Raw genomic sequence first — 22355 nt, forward strand, 5'->3', positions numbered from 1 at the left:
TGGGGTCCCAACCTGAACCGGAAACTCTGGCAATTTCACCTGATAGACTCGAGGTTGACAGCCACAGTTTAACAACGCCCAGAAGCTTCCGGGAGAAAATGCGGAGGCTAAGAGGGATCTGGATTGTTTTCGGTGCCTCCGGCCTAGGAGGGGCTGGACGACCCGCCGAAGGTTCCCGCCTTGGCCTCCGGGTCCAGGGTTGCACCCGGCCTGGTCGGTGGCCTGGCACAGTCGGGAGGTTTCTGTACTGGTCGTGCCTCCGGAGGGGAGAGGCGCGCCCACAGGTCGCTGAGCCAGACTCCTGTTTCTCCCCAAAGCGCACAGACTGCGAGCCTCAGGGGTGCTTGGGTGCTACGTGCCTCGTTAGCTATGCCAGTGCGCGTGCAACCCTCCTGGGGTCTTTCAGCTCCGGCGCTGGAAGAGCGGCCACTCTCCCCGCCCCCCGCGGGGAAGGGTGCATTCTCCGAGGCCAGCCTGGTCAGGTGACGGTGGCGGCGCGGCCTGGGCGGAGACGCGGAAGAAGGCGCCCTCGGCTCTCGGGCGGCTCTCGGGCCTGGCGGGGGTCCATGCTGCCGCCGGGGCTCCCGCTGCTGCTCCCGCTGCTGCTCCCGCTGCTGCCGCTGCCGCCCGCCCTCGGCGCCGCGCGCTTCGAGCCCACCTGGCAGTCCCTGGACGCGCGCCCGCTGCCCGCGTGGTTCGACCGCGCCAAGTTCGGCATCTTTATCCACTGGGGCGTGTTCTCCGTGCCCAGTTTCGGGAGCGAGTGGTTCTGGTGAGCGCGCCCGCCTCCTCCGTGGCCTCCGACCCCGCTTTGTCCCCCGGCCTCCCCCGCTACCCAGTCCGTGTCGCCTTGGCCTCTTGGGTTTGGCCCCTGGTCAGTTTCTCCTCCCGCCGCGTTAACCGAGTTGACCATTTCCGGGTGTTAAGTGTGTAGATTGTTGTGTAAGTGGTTCGCCCTGGAAGACAGTGAAGTTTTCTCCCGTGTGCCTGCAGTTGCTGTCACACAGGGTGGCTTTGGTTTCTCAGCGTCCTGATGGTTGGTTACACGTATCAAGTTGGAGTGATCACACTGTAAACACTGAGTGACTGAAGCAGCAGACATTAATCCTCTTGTGTGGGGTCATGGGATGAGCGGTGAAGCTTGGGTCTAGACTGTCCAAGGAGACCCAGTCCCGATGTCCCACGGCTGCTTCGCTGCCGCCTGCCGATTTCCAGTCCTCCTGCCCTGATTGCCCTGAAGTGTGGTTAAAACAGAAACTCACGGCATACGGAGCGTCTGCTCATTCGAGTACGCATGGGCTCTTTAATGTTAAAATGTCGCCATGTGTGGCTCTAGGAATTACAAAAAGGTTCTAGAATGTTACCTAAAAATACTACCTCTAATTATTAATAAACTACTGTATGAAACCTGCTGCACAAGTAATCGATCTTTAGGCTTTACCTTGAGATCCATGTAAAAATGAGCAGGTGATCTCTTACAACTTTGAACTGTTTCACATGCTTTTCCTGATTAAATACTTCAGGTCTTCACTTCTTCAGGATAGAAATGTTATCACAGACACACACACACACACACACACACACACACATATATGTACATTGATGCAAATAATTCATAATCAATCTATAAATCAAAATTGGAGCGAGTTTATGATGAGCCAACCCTGAAGACCATATAGCCCCGAAAAGTCCCTTCACAAAGCAAGGAAGCGCTCCAAAGAGGTGGGGTGTACAGAGCGGTTATCTACAGTCTTGGAACAGAGTGTACATTACATGTGATGGGAATGTCCCCTTTCCAGTAGTCACGAGGTGGTTTTTCTGGCACAGCAGGTGAGTGGCCACAAGGTGAGCACAGCAGGTCGGTAATTAATCCTTAGTTTTTATGAAGAGATAGTTATCCTTAAGGGAATGCCAATATGGGGAAGATACATCCCTATCTTTAAGGGCATCATCCTTGTCTTTGGGACGTAGTAAATGTTTAAAGCAGATGTACAATGCATGCTCAACAGGCCACGTCAGGCCCTTTTGGAAAACAAGGTCAGGCCGAATCAGTTTTATACCAAATGGCTTCCTCATATACTCCAATATATCCTATCGCTTGTCATTTATTCATCATATATATATGTTTATACACACAGTAATACACGTATATAATATATTCCCAAGTAAAATAAAAATATAAACAATGAGTATTTATATTTACATCCATTTTATACTACATACATAGTGTACATCAAATTTAATATATACAATATATGGTAGATACCATACAGAGTATGAACTATGTATTGTGTTAACATTATGTTATATGCATGGTACCACTTTCTACAGAGAGATTGGCTTCTGCAACCAGAGACCTTTCTTATTACGTTAGGCCAGTTAATATAAAAGAACTGTGTAAGCTATGGAGTACTAGTCTTATACTCTTGACAAACCAATGGTAAACAAATAGCACTTTCCCCCACACTGGCATTTCCTTAAGGATGAGCATCTCTCCCTAGGCTAGGAACTGATTGCTGTGCTCACCTGTGACCACCCAGCTCAGGACAGCACACCTGCTTCCTGCCTGTGTCCATCAATCACTGTGCTGACAGGGCAATCTCGTGACTATTGTAAAAGGGACATTTCAATCATATGTGATACGTGCTCTTTGATGGTATATAGACACTCTGTGCACCCCACTTCTTTGGTGCCCTTCCCTCCTTGGGGAAGGAAGGCCCGGGCTAAGCTAGTCCTCAGATCTGGCTCAGAATAAACTCACTCCAATTTTCATTCATAGATTGTTTATGGATTGTTTTCATCAACACTTTTGAAATCCACTCGTAAAACAAGGGGCTCTTTCTCGCCATATCGTGATTTATCAAACATGTTTCCTTCAGGATGTTATGAATCTTTATTTGCAAGGTTTGCGCTGTGAGACATTTTGAATTTGTTTTTGAAATGTTGCAGATTAGCTAGGCACATAAATTGACAGATTTTCTTCTATTAAGATATAATAAATTGGGGCTGGCCCCGTGGCCGAGTGGTTGAGTTCGCGCTCAGCTTCAGCGGCCCAGGGTTTTGCCGGTTCGGATCCTGGGCGCGGACATGGCACCGCTCATCAGGTCATGTTGAGGCGGCGTCCCACATGCCACAACCAGAGGCACTCACACTAGAATATACAGCTATGTACTGGGGGGCTTTGGGGATAAGACAAAGAAAAAAAAAAGATTGGCAACAGTTGTTAGCTCAGGTGCCAATCTTTAAAAAAAAGATATAATAAATTATATTTTGACTTATCATTTTGTTCAACCATAAAGATTAGGTAAATATGCATTTGTGCTGGAAGAGGATTTGATGTTTGTTAGTTAACACTTGTACTCTGTCAAAAACAGCTAATTTGGGGTCATTTTATTTGCAATGGTTAGCTTTCCATTTTCTACAAATGAACACAGGGTTGTGTTGTGACCTAGAGCAGTAAAGATACGTCTTAAACAAAAGAAAATAGAGTATATTTCTGATGGCCTGGAAGATTCTTTAATTACCTATAGTTTCCCTTTGTGTCCCCTCTAACCCTCTGCTCCCCACCCCGCTTTGACTCAGGGCTGACAACAATAGAGATGAGTGTATCTGACAGTCCTTAAGGGCAATTCAAAGCAAATAAAATGATGGGCTGTTTACTGTAAGTGCCTCTTTTCATTTCTATTAGTGTGAAATTTGAGCAATGACTCTAGACTACAGTAGAGAATGCAGGTTCAAATGCAGGTAGGAGAAAATAGGAGAAATCCATTATTCTGTTCAACTTTCTGAGACTTTCCAAGTTTCTCTTCTGTAGTTCAAATGAAAAGGTAAAAATGCATCATGGATCAATTAGGATGCTTTCACTTCAAGGTATAGAAAACCCAAATAAAATGTGTAATAGTAGAACTTGTCATCATAACAGGAAATTTAGAGGCAGTTTGCTCATTGATGAAATCAAAGATCTAGGCTCTTTCTGTCATCCTCAGCCTATTGACTTGTCCCTTCATGGTCACATGATGGCAGCTAGGCATCGCTTCACACAGCCTTGTCTAAAGGCAGGGAGGCCATTTCCAGAATCTCCCAAGTTGGGTCCCCTCAAGTTCCACTGGCCGCATGGGTCATGTGTCCATGTCGCAGCTGTGATGGAAGCTGGGAAAGTCTGCCTCTGACTTTCGGGCAGGCAAACAATAGTGCCTGCGACATACGTCCTTCAACGAGGACTGCCCAGCAGGAAGGCCCTCCTGATGGTCTTTGGGGATGTAGTGCTGGTTACGGATTGGCTCATCCTGTAGAAATACTCTTGTGAAAAGAGTGGTGGTAGAAAAAAGTGGAAGGTGGGTCAGAGATGGGGCTTGCATGTGTTTCATGAGGATAGTTACTGCTGTGTTTCTCTAAAATGTATAATTATGTTTTAGATATGGCTTTCCTCATGAAGCCTTGCTTAGGCAGTTTAGGCTGCATTAATCAGAATAAGTAACATATAACGAGTAATCCTTCAAGGTTGAGTCAATATATTAAAATAACAGCACTTCTTAATTTTAACATTGTGCCCTCTGCCACTTGTTCTCCGCTAGTGAATACAATATGGCTGCATGCGATTTTAGACACCTAGTCTTCCTTTCGAAGCCTTCCTCATTTGTGTTACAAAGGACTGGCTATCTAAAGATACATACTATATCTTGCAATTTAAAAGTAAAGAATTAAGGGCAAATGGGTGGCTGGGTTGTCTAGAATGTTCTAGTTTATGAGCTGAGTGTATTTCATAGAGGGATAGATGGAAAACGAGGGGAATTTTGGTTTAGATAAGCTTTTCTTTAAGGCAAAGTCATACTACTGGGGAAAGGACAAAGAGCATCTGGGTACCATTTAAGTAAGAGGGAATTACTAAAGGGAGCTGGGGCAATTATTTCAAACGTTCATGTGCTGTTTCTATTCCTCCACTTTAGGTGGTATTGGCAAAAGGAAAAGATACCGAAGTTTGTGAATTTTATGAAAGATAATTACCCTCCTGATTTCAAATATGAAGATTTTGGACCACTATTTACAGCAAAATTTTTTAACGCAAACCAGTGGGCAGATATTTTTCAGGCTTCTGGTGCCAAATACATTGTCTTAACTTCCAAACATCATGAAGGTAAGTAAGTGCAACATTTGCAAACAATGACAATGGTTATAAAATGCAAAGTAGTTTTTTTGGAAGAAGATACTAAAGTAAGTTTACTCATGAAGTCAGAGTTTTAGGAGCAAACATAAGTGGCTATTGACATTCGCTTATAATTTCAGGGACCACATGTTCCACCCAATTAGGTATGCAGAAAGATCATACCCTCCACATAACAGAGAAAAAATGAAAAATGATCATATATTGTTATATGCATATTTAACCATATTCCCAAGATTTGATTAAAGCTATTTGAAGTGGGATGTGGGTTGCAGGTCAAAGTTTATAATTGGAATTGTTCTCTTTCCTTTCATTCCACCTCTGTAGTGCATTCTGGGAAGGCACCATGGGGCTTGTGCTGCCGCAGTCTTGTGTCGTTACCAACACACATGGCTGCACTTTTGGCCAGTTGGTGGAGAATTTGTTAGTGATGAAAGTGACACAGATCACCTGGAAGGAAAAGGACTGTGGAACTGTGATGGTGCCCAGAAACATCAGAGACGGTGGAAGAAGGTCTAACAGGAAGCGCAGTGGTTCTATTAGTCGGGGGTCTCCAGAGAAGCAGAGACCACAGGAAGTGTGTTATAAAATACTGGCTCACACGATTATGGAGGCTGAGAAGTTCAGACCCGGGGCAGCCCAGGGTGTAGTTCCAGTCCAAGTCCAGAGGCCTGAGAACCAGGAGAGTGGATGATGTAGCTTCTACTCCAAGTCTGAGTCCAAAGGCAGGAGAAGACTGATGTGTTAGCTCAAACACAGGCAGAAAGAATTATTTCTCACTCAGCCTTTTATTCTATTTAGGGCTTCAGTGGATTAGATGAAGCCCACCCCTATTGGGGCGGGCAGGCCCCTTTACTCAGTCTGTCTATTCAAATGTTAATCTCACGTGGAAACACCCTCATGGACATACTCAGAACAACGTTTGACCAAGTATCTTGGGCACCTCGTGGCCCAGACAAGATGACACATAAAATTAACCATCACAGTGGTCCTACATTAATAGGATGGTTTCCACCCATTACCATTCCAGTGTCAAGAAAGCATCAACAAATTGTTATTGTTCCTACTGCACGTTAACTCATTTGACAATTTTTTTTGCATAACCATCTTTGCCTTGGTTTAGGAAATTTTGCCTCATTGTTTTCTCCAGGGATGGGGAGGGGAGTAGGAGGGAAGAACTCCCAACATCTGGAATTATCTTAGAATATTTTTCCTTTGGCCACATTCTAGTGGCTTAATGATGTTGTCCTATAGATGTTTCTCCTGGTGAGATGGATATTTGTAAAGTGTATTTGTGTGTGAACATGTTGATTTCCTGATGTCTATGAACTTCTCTAAGCTGGCATAAAGTATTACACAGTGAGCTTATTTTAAAAAACAAAACAAAACGACTCTTAATCATACTGTGAGGACAGATGATGTGGCTCACATTTATAAACTTTCTGGGACCCACCTTGTCTGATGTTTTCATTGCTTATGGAAAAGACCCCGCTGAGCTGGGTTCTGTGGGAAGACCACTGTGAGCTTATGGTGGTGCTACTGAACCAAAGATCCATTGGGTTTTCGCATTGCCTGACATTAGGGCCTGTCAAGTTGAAACATTTTGAATAAGACTAAATATCAACACTGCTTTGAAGCCTATCACAAACATCTTGGGAACAAGTGTGAGCTGTTTTAAAAGCTTCTTAAAAATGAATTTAAAAGCTTGTCCTAATTTATAAGAGTAAAGCATTTCACCCACAAAGTGTCTATGTATGTCTGTTCTCAAAGATTCTTTTACATTTTCTAAGGACAGTAGCAATGCACAGTCATGCTCTGCACAATGTTTCCGTCAATGACAGACCGCATGTGGGATGGCGGTCCCATAAGATTAGTGCCGTGTAGCTAGGTGTACAGTAGGCTGTACCATCTAGGTTTGGGTAAGTGCACCCTACGATGTTCGCACAATGACGAAGTCGCCTAAGGACGCATTTCTCAGAACACATCCCCGTTGTTAAGTGACACACAACTGTACTTATGTCCCGAGGCACTGAGTAAAATTTCGAGGCTTTTATATTATTTCTTAAGTATTTTGGTTTCTACATTGCTTCTAATATCTTAATATAGAAGAAGCAGCTATCTAAATGTAAATTCCTTTTAAAATGAATTATTTCGAAGTGCTTGTATAATGGCAGACGTTTTTCTTACCCATTTAATTGGTAGATAATTCACTTTTAAGTAATTTAAAGAGCAACACCCAAGCTCAAGACTTTAGAGAGGATGAGATTATGAAAGGTGGGTGTAAGTAGACTTATACTACACATGGATTGCTAGTGTTCTAAAAATCACATAAAATAATAAATAATAAAATATTATATTTATATATTATATATAAATATTAATATTTATTAATATATAATATATTAATATAATATATTATTATATCTATAATAAAATAAATAATCCTAAAACCAGGGGATATACTGTAATCCTAGCTGTGGTCTGCTAATGTTGGCTGCTGATTTTGTGCTAGACTATGCCAGCAGCTGGCTGGGGATGCAGCAGAGACCACCGCGGATGCGAAGCTCCCTCAAGCGCTTCTCGTCTCAGAGGAAGCAGGAGACAGGCCAGACTAAACAGACCGTACGGGCACCCTGAGAGTTACGTTTAGAAACCTCTGTTCCACCTTGTTTAAATTCTCACTTGCTTCTCACAGCAAAGCAGATATGTACCATGAAGACAATTGCCGTAAAGCAGTTGTAGTAGAAGCAGTTATTATGTGTACCATCTGACTGGCTTTGACGTTTGTAGAGGTGGAAATTTGCCAGAATAAAATCGACTTGCTTACAAAGGTTTTTCGTGTGATCGCGCAGGCTTCACCCTGTGGGGCTCAGAGTACTCGTGGAACTGGAATGCCGTAGATGAAGGGCCGAAGAGGGACATCGTCAAGGAACTAGAGGTGGCCATTAGGAACAGGACTGACCTGCATTTTGGACTGTACTATTCCCTTTTTGAATGGTTTCATCCACTCTTCCTGGAGGATAAATTCAGTTTGTTCCACAAGCGACAATTTCCAGTTTCTAAGACCTTGCCTGAGCTCTACAAGATAGTGAACAAGTATCAGCCCGAGGTCCTGTGGGCGGATGGCGATGGAGGGGCCCCGGATGTCTACTGGAACAGCACCGGCTTCCTAGCCTGGCTGTATAACGAAAGGTGTGTGCACTTTTCGCTTGCTGTAGTGACCTTACACGTTCCTAATACATGTGTAACATGTCAATCCCCTTGCTTCTTGAAAGATTTCCTTTCAGGCTCATTTGTGGTATGGGGGAGGAAATCCTTGTAAACAATGCTTATTAGATATATCAATATTTATCCAAAGTAATCAAGAGTTACAAATCAAGGGTCAAATACAACTCAATAGTCTGATTTTGAAGTCAGACTAAAAATCACAGAATCAAGAACTTTGAAGACATTAATTTTGTGGGTCCCCCATTTTCATCTCCTATTTGGGGACAACTCTGTTTTTTCATTACTGTTTCTGATTATGTGCTTTTCAATTCCTCCAATTGCTTTTTTTTAATCCTCTTACCCTTTGATTTTTGCTGCTCAGTCATTTCACCTTTGTCTGTCTCCTCCTTTCCTTCATGGTCAGCATTCTCACCTCTTCCTATTCTTTCCTATTGCTTTCTAGCTAGTTCCAGGCTGCCCCATCAGAACAGGGAGTTCTGTCAGAGCTCCTCCATTTGGCTTAAACTATATGAACCCCATTTATATTTGTAACTAGAAGATACTTGGTATTGGGCTATGAAATGAAGGAGCATTCTGCTTGTGTCCCAGGGCCCACAAAAGGCACATATACAAGTACGGTCATATGCCACATAATGACGTTTTGGTCAACGATGGACCCTGTATGTGATGGTAGTCCCATAAGACTAATACCATACAGCATAGGTGTGTGGTAGGCTAAACCATCTCGGTTTGTGTAAGTACACTCTATGACGTTCACACGATGAAATTGCCTAAGAACACATTTCTCAGAGCATATCCCTATCATTAAGCAATGCATGACTCTTTCTGGAGAGCTTTTTTTCCAATCTTTTTTTTTTTTCCTGCTTTTTTCTCCCCAAATCCCCCCAGTAAATAGTTGTATATATATTTTTTTTAGTTGTGGGTCCTCCTAGTTGTGGCATGTGGGACGCCGTCTCAACGTGGCCTAACGAGCAGTGCCATGTCCGCACCCAGGATCCGAACCCCGGACCCCCGAAGTGGAGCGCATCAACTCAACCACTCAGCCATGGGGCCGGCCCCTCTGGAGAGCTTTTAATACTTAAAACAGCAGTTTCTCCAGGTCTTCTTTCCAACGGGAAAGACTGAGAGCCATCCACTTTAATTTATGAACCAAAACTGTCCCATCTAAGTGGAGAGGTGCAAGAGGTACCACCTGCTATGATAAATAATGTTGTGGGGCTATTTCAAGCCACAGTGAATTAATTCCATGATGACAACAGTCGACCTTCCTGAGTTTGTTTTATATTAGGCACAACTGTAAGGGAAAGAGAAAGGCTAGAATATTTGAGATTATTCAGTTATAAGTGAGAAGAATGTCTCGCTATCACTCACAATATGGGGGGAAGCTTCAAATAATAGTGTAATACTCTTATAAGTGCTGTCTGTGCTGGGCACCAGGCTAGGTCTTTTATATAAATTATTTCTGTTCTAATAATAGATGAGAAAATTGGTTATTCAGAAGAGTTAGGTCACTTGCTCTAGGAGAGGGAGCTTAGAAAGTGACAGAGGCAGAACTGCAATCAACCTGGGTCTATTTGATTTCAAAACCATGGGCTTCGCATTATATTCTGCTACAGTTATTTTCAGGAATGGATTTCAGTCAGGCCTCTTTTCAGTGACATTTTCTTTCATGTCAAAAAAATCTTACTTTCTGTTTAAAAAAGTTATACCTTTCATTTCAGCCCTGTTCGGGACACAGTCGTCACCAACGACCGTTGGGGAGCTGGTACCATCTGTAAGCATGGTGGCTACTATACCTGCAGTGACCGTTACAACCCGGGACATCTTTTGCCACATAAATGGGAAAACTGCATGACAATAGACAAGTTTTCCTGGGGCTACAGGAGGGATGCTGGGATCCATGACTACCTCACCATTGAAGAATTGGTGGAGGTACAGTAAAATGTTGTGGTAATATTCTTAATAATGTGGGTGTGTGAGAACTATTTTTTATAATTTATATAGCTCAGTGGCCTATGAACACAGGACATTATTCTATCCTCTATGTTGGTTCTCCTACATAGTGACTATATATGTGTGTATAGGTCCATAAATACAACATTTTAACACTTTCATGATAGAATTATTTTATCTCACTAAAAACAAGATTTATTCTTAATTTTTTAGCAACTTGTAGAAACAGTTGCATGTGGAGGAAATCTTTTGATGAATATTGGGCCCACACAAGATGGCACCATTTCTGCAATCTTTGAGGAGCGATTAAGGCAAATGGGGTCTTGGCTAAAAGTCAACGGAGAAGCCATTTATGAGACCCACACTTGGAGATCCCAGAATGACACTGTCACCCCAGATGTGTGGTAAGTTACTCTCGTCCCCAAGTACTATTGATAGAGGAAGGCATTTAAAATTTCTCAGAGATATAAAGAGAAAAGTAGGATAAAAAATGAAATTGGACAAATGTGTACCTATATAAAACACTTTTCAAACTTTACTGTAAAGAGAAGGAAGGGGAAGAAATCAGCCTGTTTTTCAAAACTTGTTATCCAATTGAGATTAAATCATCTCTAGAAACCTCCTAGTGGTGGACAAATTTTAGTGAAAAGTAGCCAGTTCTTATAAAAATTGTAAGCCATTCAGAGAAATGAAAAATGCTGAGTGGTTAACTCAAAAGAGAGACTTCTGTTTAATCAGTTAAGTAAATTCTAACTTTTGCAGATGTTATGTCACCTCAAATTACCAAGCAAGAGGCGCCAAAGGGCAGAAAAAATATTAAAAATCAGCCCAAGTAACAGCATTAATTAACTGATTAAAACATTTGTAATTTGTTCATGTTATTCAAATGAACTAAGCCTGAAGTTTCTTTAAAATTAATGATCTTGCTGATTTTTCTTCTAACTAGTATCTTCTTTAAAAGCCTTGTCTTAGGCTTCTCTCTGAGCTTTGGAAGGTTCCGTGTGCCAATGAGTATCTGAATCAGACTCTGCAGATATGATGGTTTCTGATGTGGGGTCTCAACGTACGTAAATAAGAGTAGTATGAGTGAAACTCTAGAAATTCACTTCGTGTGGCCACCAATGTGAGTACAGCCTGCTCAAGTATAAATGAAAAGATTAGACTGAATGTTCTTCTTTGATCTTACTCGACTTTTGACTTAAAACAAACTGTCAGCTCAATGAAGAAAATAAAGCAGAGCAGTCGAGACAGCAGCGGCAATTGAAGAATTTTAGAATGTAGGGCCTGGAGGAAGCCACAAGAACTCAGCCCCCTCCTCCATTGCACGGAAGCTCGTTTAAATCTGGCTTTGGAATTTGCTTCTGCGCTTATATTTGACTACGAGGATGTCTGATCTGGGACTTTGCAATCATTAACCATTATTCTCGGCGGTTCCTTTCAGTACGTACAGATAGAAGCCAAGGTATTGAACAAGGCCTGTAAAAGGCTGATCTGGCTCCTGCGAGGCTCACTGAGGCCGGCGGCCCTGCCTCCTCTCCTCACTGGAGGTGCTCTTCCCCTCAGGCGCATCGTGTGTCCTTCGTCTCCTTGCAGCCTAGGAGTTCATCTAGAGATGCCCAGGTCCATCCTTAAAACCCTTCTCTGTCACTGTGCCACCACTCCTCTTAACACAATTCTTAGTGACTTTAATGTCTGTATTCACAGTCTTCTAATTTGCTGGCCCTCAGCTCCTGTCCCTCTTCTAGGGACCTTGTCCACTCTACGTTGGTGGCCCCTTTTCTGGTCCTAACTCAGGCCTTCCGTAACAACAACTGCACCTCTCCCCTGATCTCGATTTGAAGCACTCTGCCGTCGACGACCACCCCTTATACTGTAGCTCTCTCCACACAGCACGTCAGCGTCCAAAGGGATCTTCCTACGGCATGACCCAATCATACCATCCTTGATCCTATCACTTTTCCTCTGCCCCGGGCCCTCTCATGGTTTGTCTTCTTCTTTATGTAGGTCCAATTCTTAGCCTGTCACTGCATTGCCTCCACCCTTTCTCCCTCCGTCATACTCACTTCACTTTGATTAAAACTTGATTAAATTCAGCCCTACTTATTCCATGCCTGTCCCTGGGCAGCTAAATGTGACTAGAAAAACACACATACGCACACAATGTCAAGTGATCTCACTTTTGGCTTCAAGGCCAAACTCTGTGTCCTGGACTCCATCCCAATTAGCCACTCAAGGATATTGTTCTGGCAATTCTCCCCATCTTCAATTTTCTCTCTTTATTAGATCCTTTCCCATCAGTATGGAAACATGTTATTTCTTTCACCTTAAGACTGTACTCTTTCATTTTAAAAAAGTACTCTTTCCGTGGCCTAGTGGTTAAGTTTGGCATGCTCCGCTTCAGTGGCCTGTGTTTGGTTCCTGGGCATGGACCTACGCCGCTTGTCAGCAGCCATGCTGTGGCAGCGACCCACACACAAAATAGAGGAAGATTGGAGACAGATGTTAGCTCAGGGTGAATCTTCCTCAAGCAAAAAAAGAGGAAGATTGGCAATGGATGTTAGCTCAGGGCAAATCTTCCTCAGCAAAATAAATAAATAAATAAATAAATAAATTAAAAAATAAAATAAAATAAATTTTAAAAAGTACTCTTTCAATCCTTAGATTTCCCGCTACCTTTCTGTTTTTCTCCTTTCCTTTATAGTAAAACATGTTGAAAGAATTGTTTTTACTTGCTATCTCTAATTTCCTGCTCTAGGTTTTCCCTTGAACCCACTCTGGGTAGGCTTCTGCCCTACACTCCATAAAGTCACTGTTATCAAGGCCCACAATAACCTCTCCCTGGCCACGTCCAGGTCAGTTCCCAGCCTGTTTATGGAGGCATTTGCCTTAGTTGATTGCCCGTTGTCTTTTTTTTTTTTTTTTTGAGGAAGACTAGCCCTGAGCTAACATCTGCCGCCAATCCTCCTGTTTTTGCTGAGGAAGACTGGCCCTGAGCTCACATCTGTGCCCATCTTCCTCCACTTTTTATGTGGGACGCCTACCACAGCATGGCGTGCCAAGTGGTGCCATGTCCGCACCTGGGATCTGAACTGGCGAACCCCGGGCTGCTGAGGTGGAATGTGCACTTAACTGCTGCACCACTGGGCTGGCCCTGCCCCTTGTCTTCATCATGCCTAGTGGCTGCTCCTTCTGTTTCCACCTCAAGTTCCCAAGTGTTAAACCTTGAGGTGCTGAGCCTTCGTCCTTGGACTCCTGTTCTCTGTTTAGCTTAATTTCCTAGATGATCTCGTTAATTTCCATGGCTCTAAATGCCCTCCTGATGACCTCTACAGTGCAGACTTCTTTTCTTGAACTCCAGACTCATATATTTAACTTCCTAGTCACTATCACCACTTGGAAGTATAGGCATCTTAAACCTGCTATGTTCAGAACTGAGGTCCTAACTTTTGAATGTTGCTCTAAATTGGCTCCACCCACAGCCTCCTTCATGCTCAGTTATGGCAGCTTCATCCTTTTTGGTGGGTGTCAGGCCAAAAACCTTGGAGGCCTTAACTCCCCTCTCATTTATATCCCACAGCCAGTCCATCAGCAAATAGCATCTTTATCTTTGAAATACATCCAGAATCTGACCACTGCTCATCCTCTCTGTGGCAACCCTCACCCTCTTAGTCTCCATTGCCTCTCCCCTGGATTATTTCAGCAGCTTCTTGACTGATCTGTTTCCATCCTTGACCCTTTAATCTCTCTGCCACCAAAACCTTATTTATTTATTTATTTATTGGTGAGGAAGATTGTCCCCTCAGCTAACATCCATGCCAATCTTCCTCTCTTTTGTATGTGGGACGCTGCCACAGCATGGCTTAACGAGCATGAGTAGGTGCATGCTAGGGATCTGAACTCATGAACACTGGGCCTCTGAAGTGGAGTGCACAAACTTAACCTCTAGGCCACTGGGCTGGCCCCCCCAAAACCTTTTAAATAATAAGTCAGGTTATGGCACTCCCAGGCTCAAATTCCTCCAGTGGCTTCCTGTTTTAGAGGAAAAAACAGACCTTATAGAGGCTTACAAGGTCCTATGAAAACTGGCTCCTTGCTGTCTCTGTGATCTCGTCTGCTCCTGCAGCCACTCCGCCCTCTGTGCTGGCCTATCTACAGGCGACGCACACTCTTACATCGGGACGTCTGTGTCTGCAGTTCTCTCTTGCTCCAGATGCTCAGGTCTCCTTAAAGAGGTCTTCCCTGACTATTTTATTTAAAATAACACCAGATGCCTCCTTCCCAACCCAGCACGCTCTATCCTCCTTACCTGGCATCGGTTTTCTCCATAGTGTGTAATCCTCCCCGACGTATATTTATTTGCTCATTCTAGTTTTTCGACTCCAATGTAAGCTCCGTGAGGACAGGGACTGTGTTCAATGCTGCTTCTCCAGCTCTAACATAGTGATTAGCATTTTAAGATTTCGATTAATATTTGTCAAATAATTGAGTAAAAAAATGAATTGTTTTCTTTGTCTAGAGCTTACCCTTCTTATCTTTTTTCTCATTTATCCTTTAAATCTCAGATTAAATGTCATTTTCTTGTGGAAGCTTCTTGTTGATGGTCTGCTCTAAAGGGATCCCTTTGTTATACTTTCTCAATTTCCTTTTCTTTCGTAGTGCTTATCAAAACTCACACTTTTATATTATTTGTGTGATTATTTCATATCTGTCTGCCTCACTCTAGTCTAAGGTCTGTAAGAACCATAACCAAGTGTGCTTGTTTTCTGTCATGTCACTAATGCTGAGCTCGGTACCTCGCCCAGTGCTGACACATTCGGATCTGTGGGATGAGGGAATATGCAGATTTGAATCAGCAGGCAGAAAGCCAGCCATCTACCCTTGCTTCTTATCCCCCTTGCTCGATTTCCCCCCATATTTCCAGCTTCATGAGAACAGTCTGATGAAGAGTAGTACTAGAAAAATCTTTGTTCCAATAACTTCCTTTTAGTATTGGGGAAGTGTGGGGTGGAGGGGCTGTGATATTGTGATTTATATTTGCTCTTCATCCCTGTTTCTGGCACAGAACTCCTAAAACTCTTAGAATTTCCTAAGTGATGAGAGCTATAAAGGTGTCTCTTGCTATGTTAATGACGTGGCTTTTGGACCCCACCTAAGGATGGGGCTGGATGCCCGGAGTCTCAGCCATGTGCTTATCAAAACTTTCAGTCCCACCCTCGACCTCCAGGGTGAGGAGAAAGGCTGGAGGTTGAACCTATCATCAGAGGCCAGTGATTTAATCTATCAGAGCTATGTAATGAAGCTTCCATGAAACCCCGAAAGGGCAGGGTTTGGAGAGCTTCTGGGTTGGAGGAGGTGCTGGGAGAGTGGCACGCCTGGTGAGGGCATGGAAGCTCCACGTCCTTCCCATGTTCCCTGCCCTCTGCATCTCTTCCATCTGGCTGTTCCTGAGTTACATCCTGTTATAATAAACCGGTAACCTAGTAACTAAAATGTTTCTCTGAGTTCTGTGAGCAACTCTAGCAAATTAGTCAAACCCAAGGAGAATTCAATGGAACCTCCCTTCTCCAGCCGTGGGTCAGATGCCCAGGTGACAACCTGGACTTGTGATTGGTGTCTGAATTGGGGGGGCAGTCCTGTAGGATTGAACCCTTGACTTGTGGAATCTGACACCATGTCTGTATAGATAGTGTTAGGATTAAGTTGAATTGTAGATACCTCACTGTTGTCCAAGAATTGCTTGTTGGTGTGGGAAAACCCTCCCCTGCCCCACAATGGAATTGGAATCAGAACCCTTTTAGGTGTTTTTTTACGCAACCATGAGGCTATTTTTCCTTCCCTTTATTAAAGAACACATTGGTAAATATTATTAAATGGAAGTATCTCTACCAAATAATTCCAGACCTGACCCATAAATAATGAGAAATATTACTATATATTTTTTTCCCTTTTAACCAGGTACACATCCAAGCCTAAAGAAAAATTGGTCTATGCGATGTTTCTCAAATGGCCCACATCAGGACAACTGTTTCTTGGCCAACCCAAAGCTACTCCAGGGGCAACAGAGGTAAGAGGGAATCTTATCTTTACTGTTCCTTTAAACTGCTAACTAGTATACCCTGATGAAAATATAATATAACTTTTAACTTCAAGGAGAGCCTTATATGTGTTCCTCTTATACCTCACAGGAGTAATTTTGAAATCAGCTTCCTCAATGGTAATGTTTGGTCAAAACCTTTGAAAACTTTGATTTCCCAGAAAACTACACTTATAAAACAGCTACATTATCTCCATGCATATCAGTATAAAGCAGACATTCTTCACAGTCATTCTATGTTGTTCAAGTTCACTGCATGCATCCAAAATGACTCTTTTCATAAAACTGTAATTCAGATTCTTCCCCTGACATTCCAGCCCAGAACACATTTGAATAAAAGTAAGATGTCACGGCCCTATTATTTCAAGTTCATAAAAAAACACTTGGAGAAAGTCAAAGGTTAATCTAACAGTTATAACCATGAGGTCTGGCATTGAGTTTATTTTGACAGATTTTATAGCTTATTTTTAAGAAACTGACAATTTCCTTGGAGGTGAATTGTCCATATTCTTCTCCTTGCGTCATCTTTCCATAGTTCATTTCTAACACTTGTGTTTGCTCAGGCAGAAAAGAAGATGGAGTTTAATTCTCATGTTTAATTACAGCTTAGTGCCCTGGGTATAACATTATCTTTTTATTTTATCTAAGTTCTCTTTGGCCCCATTAATACTGTTACTTAAAAGTTCAGAGTTTTGTTTTGTTTTTTTTGAGGAAGACGAGCCCTGAGCTAACATCCACCACCAATCCTCTTTTTGCTGAGGAAGATTGGCCCTGAGCTAACATCCGTGCCCATCTTCCTCTATTTTATATGTAGGACGCCTGCCACGGCATGGCTTGATAAACAGTGCGTAGGTCTGTGCCCAGGATCCGAACTGGCAAACCCTGGGCCGCCGAAGTGGAGAGCGCTAACTTAACTGCTAAGCCACAGGCCCGGCCCCAGTGGGTTTTGTTTTTGTATTGCTCTAGGTGAAAAGCAAAGTTTTCTGGTCCCAAATGACTTAATAGATATGTAGAAATCTGCTTGTTTACCTTCACTCAGTATAAGACTAAGGATGTAAGAAATTACAGTACTAAGTGATCACACTGACCTCTTGTTGATTAGTGGAGGCTGCTGGAAGAGCTGGGAAGAGTGGCTGGATGAGGGAGGGGAGCCTTTCTCCAAACATTCTGTCTAAGAACTGGGCAGGCTTTGGTTGGGCAGACTGGTTCCAGCGTCATTTTCCCTACTCTGACACTCCACTCACAATTCTCACTCCACTGACAATTCTTCTTCCCCAACTCCTGCACACTTTTGAGGGCGATACAGAAGCAAGAATATAGGAGGCAAGACAGATGTATGACTCATTTGGATCAAGACTTAAAACAGCTTGTGAACCACTAAATAAAAGTAAACAATGAGTCTCCTGTCCCTAGTGCTTTTTAAGAAACTCCCACCACTCCTCTCCCCAAAACAGAAAGTGGGCGAGTCAGAGTCACACTTGGAGACGTGTGTGTGTGTTTTTCATTTCAGGTTAAACTGCTGGGACACAGCCAGCTGCTTAACTGGACTGCTCTGAAGGACAGCGGCATCGTGGCAGAACTGCCGCCTCTGGCCCCTCATCAGATGCCCTGTGAATGGGGCTGGGCTCTAGCACTGACCAACGTGCTCTAATCTGCAGCAGATGGTTTGTGCTGCAGTGCCGGCTAAGACTAGCAAATGTCAAGTTTCTAGCATTGTAGCACAAAGAGAAAGCCAATGTAAAATTGGTCAAGAAAAGTCAAGTAATTAGTTAGGCAGTTCAGCCCTTTTTCCCTAAATTACCCCTGTAACTGTTTTAACTTTGCAGTTGCAGTGCACTTTGCCGTTGAAAGCTCTTCACATTGAATTTCTTTCCGTGTGTGATTCAGAGGTGGGCCTCTTTATTTTAGAGTAGCTAGGAACTGGTGGTGTTAAGGACTGAATTGTGTCTCCTTCGGAATTCACATGTTGAAGCCCTCACCCCCAATACGACCGGATTTGGAGACAGAGCCTTTAAAGAGGTAACCAAGGTTAAATGAAGTCCTAAGGGTGGGACCCTCCTCCAGTAGGACTGCCTGTTGCTTAAGGCATCCAGTCTGCGGTGTTTTGTTATGGAAGGCTAATACAGGTGGTGTATTTCCAATGCTTACAGTTGTCTTTTTATTAAAAAATTTTGTCTTTTTTTCCTCTTGCTAATAAAACTGATATATGTTCACTGTAGATATTTTAAGACATACAGAAATGCTCAAAGGTAAAAATGCCCGTTCAGGTCACTGTTAACATTTTAGTACAGACTCTTCTAGGTGTTTTGGGGAGGAGGGGCGGGGGTTGGAGGTGTGGGCCTATTTCTGTAGATGGGCTAATTTGAAGTCCAGTTTAAATTAATAAATCTGCTTCTTGTATTTGCCTTCAAGCAAATTGAAGTTGAAAACCTCGTTAAAAATTAGGAAGTTTATTCAGATCTCCCCTAAGAATGAAGCAAAATAATGAAGCAAAAATATACTGATTTTGATGTAAATTTAAAGAAATGCTGATTAAAGCACTCACTTCCCTCAACAAAAGATGTTCAGTATGGCCGGACCTTTACTTGAAGTGCTGCAGGTTCCATTTCTACATTAACCAAATGCAGACATCTCACTGTTTCCAAAAAATGTTTCAAATAGAGGAATAAAACACTATTCATATTTATTTCCCCAAATCATGCTAAAGTTGAAAAACTTAAAAATTACTCATTGTTGAAGTTCCTACAACTGTCAAATTTTTGAAACCATGCAAAGTATTTACAAGAACGAATACTTTCATAGTTCTAAATCCCAATTAACATCTTATTAGAGATCCAATGTGGACAGATTTATATGATCCCACACACTAGACTAAGAAAATATAAAAGGAGGAAAAAACCCAAACAAACAGTGTTACAGAAATCTTATCCTAAAAGTAGGGTCATCTCTTTCAAGAAATTATTTTTGAGACTAAAGCCTGTCAACCACTTAAATTCTTACCATGTCCTTCTTTAGCTTTACAAATTGAGAATAAAGGGGGAAAATGGAAATATTTAAGCAAATTATAGTTAGATATAGGGTTTCGTTAATGAGTAGCTATGACAGGTAAATGACAAATACAGCTCGCCACTCAGAGGTGCTGGTAAAATGCTCTAATATGAAAAATTATGAGACCCCAAATTTAAATTTATTTAAGGTATATCTTGCTTGTATGTGAAATGTACTACAACCAGGTCTCATAGCAAGGATTTAAAAATATTCCAGCAAATTCTTAGAATTATCTGTGGTATGGAGAACAAGAATTATAGTAAGGATAATTAAAAATAAAATTTCTCATTACCTCTTTTAAGCCAATAGTTTTTATCCTCCAACCAATTAATCCTTTTCCCAGAGTTATTAATAGGTATAAATTGCCTTGTTTAAATTTCAGTAACTTTTGATTTTTCTTTAATGACTAGAGAAAAAGTGAAGGCAAACCAACCTAGATTATTAGCCTGAATAATCTAGACGTTGATATCATTTTAAATATGGACATCGCTTTAATAAGATTCTATCTCATTTTCTTATAAGTGCCATATTGAAGCCACACAATTACGCTAAAAGGTCAGGCTATTCAAATAAATATGAATTAGGACAACAGAAAACAAGACAGATCTTTTGCCTTCTGTTCATTTCAATTTTGTAAAAGACCTCACTAGATAAAAATCTTCCTACCTAACTCCTGACCAAATAAATGAAATGCTCCTATCAAATTTTTATATATACACAGTAACAAACACATTTACCCAAGTTTGAAGGAGACAAAGTAGAAGCTATTTCAAGTAATCTCTACTTAAGCAGCTCACTAGGTTGACTGATGCTCTCCGTTCCTTTGGGAAAGCTGAGTGACGCCTGGGGCTGGCTGCAGGCTTTCAGTTAGGGGGCATCTGTTTGGCACACCCTTTGCTTCGATTTCCACTTGTTACAACGGATGTTTACCAAGGGTTCGTTGGGTTTGTTACTGTGGGGGGTTGAAGAGTATTCTCCAACAATTCATGTCCACTAGGAAGCTCAGAATGTGATCTTACTTGCAAAGTGTCTTTGCAGATGTAACTAAGAATTGAGATAAGTATGCACTGGATGTGGGTGGATCCTAAATGAGGGTATCCTTCTAAGAGACATAGAGAACACAGACAGAAAAGATGACCATGTGAGGACGGGGCAGAGACTGGAGTTACGCTGCTACAAGCCGAGGAACACGGGGCCACCAGAAGCTGGAAGAGTCAAGGAGGATTGGAAGGGTTCTTCGCTAGAGCCTTCAGAGGGAGCCCGGCCCCAAAGAGACCTTCATTTTAGACTTGCGCACCAGAAAGCTGAGACAATCAATTTCTGTTTTAAGCCAGCCAGTCAGTGGTCATTTGTTACAGCAGCTCTAGGAAACAAACGCGGTTACCAAACTGATGATGCCAGTCAGACTTCTTATCGTGATTACATAAGCTGATGACATGAGTGTGAAAAGCAGTTTCTGTGAGACCAAGTTGAATACTTTGGAAAGACTAGATAAAAGTAGATAAAAGTGTGTTGCCTTTTTTTTTTAAAGGTATTGATTAGTTAACTCTGGCCAAAACAGTTCTAAGAGACTGAGAGAAAATACAGTAACAATCTACAAGATTCACAACTATGTAACGTAATGCATGTGACTGGAACAAGAAAGGCCATTAGAGAATGCCTGTCAGCCCGCCTATACCGGAAAGGCAGAAAAGGCCTGGGTCCTACATGAAATAACTGGCAAACAAAGAATATTTATATTTCAAGTTGAAATATCTAAGAATACATGTGTTATTTTTTTCAAGATACCCTGCTTTAAATGACTTTTTGGATTAACCAAACAACTAAGGGTGCCAGACAGGAAGGCTCCTACTACACTATTAGGAGACAAATTTGTAACGTCTAAGGCCAATTAGCTTCAAATACATGTGGTTTTTACCTTGTTATCTGTCCAACTGCCACAACCCTACAGATGCAGATGATTCCACGTGACGACTCTCAGCTGATCAGCCTCCTACCCTTACAAGATCACACCTGTTCAGTCTCCAGTTTTCCTTGGATAAAATCCTGGTTAATATTGCTGGAAGAGATGGACGGCCTATTACACACACATTCACTAATTTTCTAAAATGCAGTTTTTCCATCACTCTTAGAAATAACATTACTATATTGTCAAATTTTGAAAAGAAGCATTTGCCCTCCTCTCCATCTTTACATCTGGTGTTTTAAAAAATTTTTTAACCTTGTAGACATAGACCCCCTAGCAGTTGGCTTCGGGCCTAGCATGGCCTTAGAAGAGACTTCACAATTCATTGTTTGCCTTCTACCGTTTAGTTATATGTTATGTTGAAGGAACACAAAAATGACGTTGCTGAAAATATTTCTCATATTACTGAAAATATATCTAATATACTGATGACACATAATGATTCATTTATTTCTGCCCTAATCACCTTTATAAATACAGAACTATAGATTTACTAGAGACAATGAATGATTTTTTTCAGAATAAAATGCTATTTATTGTTTTATAAACAAACAAGCTAAAAGAATGTATCAATTACCAGTTAAAATGAAACTTGAAAACTAGTGTATTCTCCCCAAAATAAGAGCAAAAAACGCTATGGGACAAATAACTTAATGGCTATAAAGTATTAACTCAACAAAACTATATTTTACTAAAATATTTTATTGCAATAAGATATTCACTGTGCTCAAAATCAATACAAAGTAAGTTATTAAAATTATTTACATACAAATGATTGAAACTATGTAGTTAATAACAGCTGTGAGTAAACTGCATCAACACAATTTCAGCCTCTATCTAAATCAATATGTAATTGTCTAAGGATTGTTAACAATAGTAAAGAAAAAAAACAGCTGATCATGGTT

At 41.9% G+C, this 22355-nt stretch overlaps 1 protein-coding gene across 1 annotated transcript; it reads left to right on the top strand.

Annotated features, from left to right (window-relative positions):
* Positions 1 to 83: 83 nt before the first annotated feature.
* FUCA2 (alpha-L-fucosidase 2) lies at positions 84 to 22342 on the top strand. Its single transcript, XM_046668754.1, has 7 exons — positions 84 to 772; positions 4947 to 5134; positions 8014 to 8353; positions 10111 to 10321; positions 10556 to 10746; positions 16298 to 16406; positions 17947 to 22342. Exons 1-7 carry the CDS (start codon positions 99 to 101, stop codon positions 18085 to 18087), a joined length of 1854 nt encoding a protein of 617 aa, XP_046524710.1. The 5' UTR covers positions 84 to 98; the 3' UTR covers positions 18088 to 22342.
* The last annotated feature ends 13 nt before the right edge of the window (positions 22343 to 22355 follow it).

This window comes from Equus quagga, chromosome 8 (assembly GCF_021613505.1).
Source record: "Equus quagga isolate Etosha38 chromosome 8, UCLA_HA_Equagga_1.0, whole genome shotgun sequence".
NCBI classification, from domain to species: domain Eukaryota; kingdom Metazoa; phylum Chordata; class Mammalia; order Perissodactyla; family Equidae; genus Equus; species Equus quagga.

What these genes read in the sequence shown, in the direction of transcription:
- FUCA2 (XM_046668754.1), top strand. Translation starts at nt 99, where the DNA reads ATGCGGAGGCTAAGAGGGATCTGGATTGTTTTCGGTGCCTCCGGCCTA. An exon ending in TTCGGGAGCGAGTGGTTCTG is followed by an intron (nt 773 to 4,946) that starts GTGAGCGCGCCC and finishes CCTCCACTTTAG; the next exon opens with GTGGTATTGGCAAAAGGAAA. An exon ending in AACTTCCAAACATCATGAAG is followed by an intron (nt 5,135 to 8,013) that starts GTAAGTAAGTGC and finishes GTGATCGCGCAG; the next exon opens with GCTTCACCCTGTGGGGCTCA.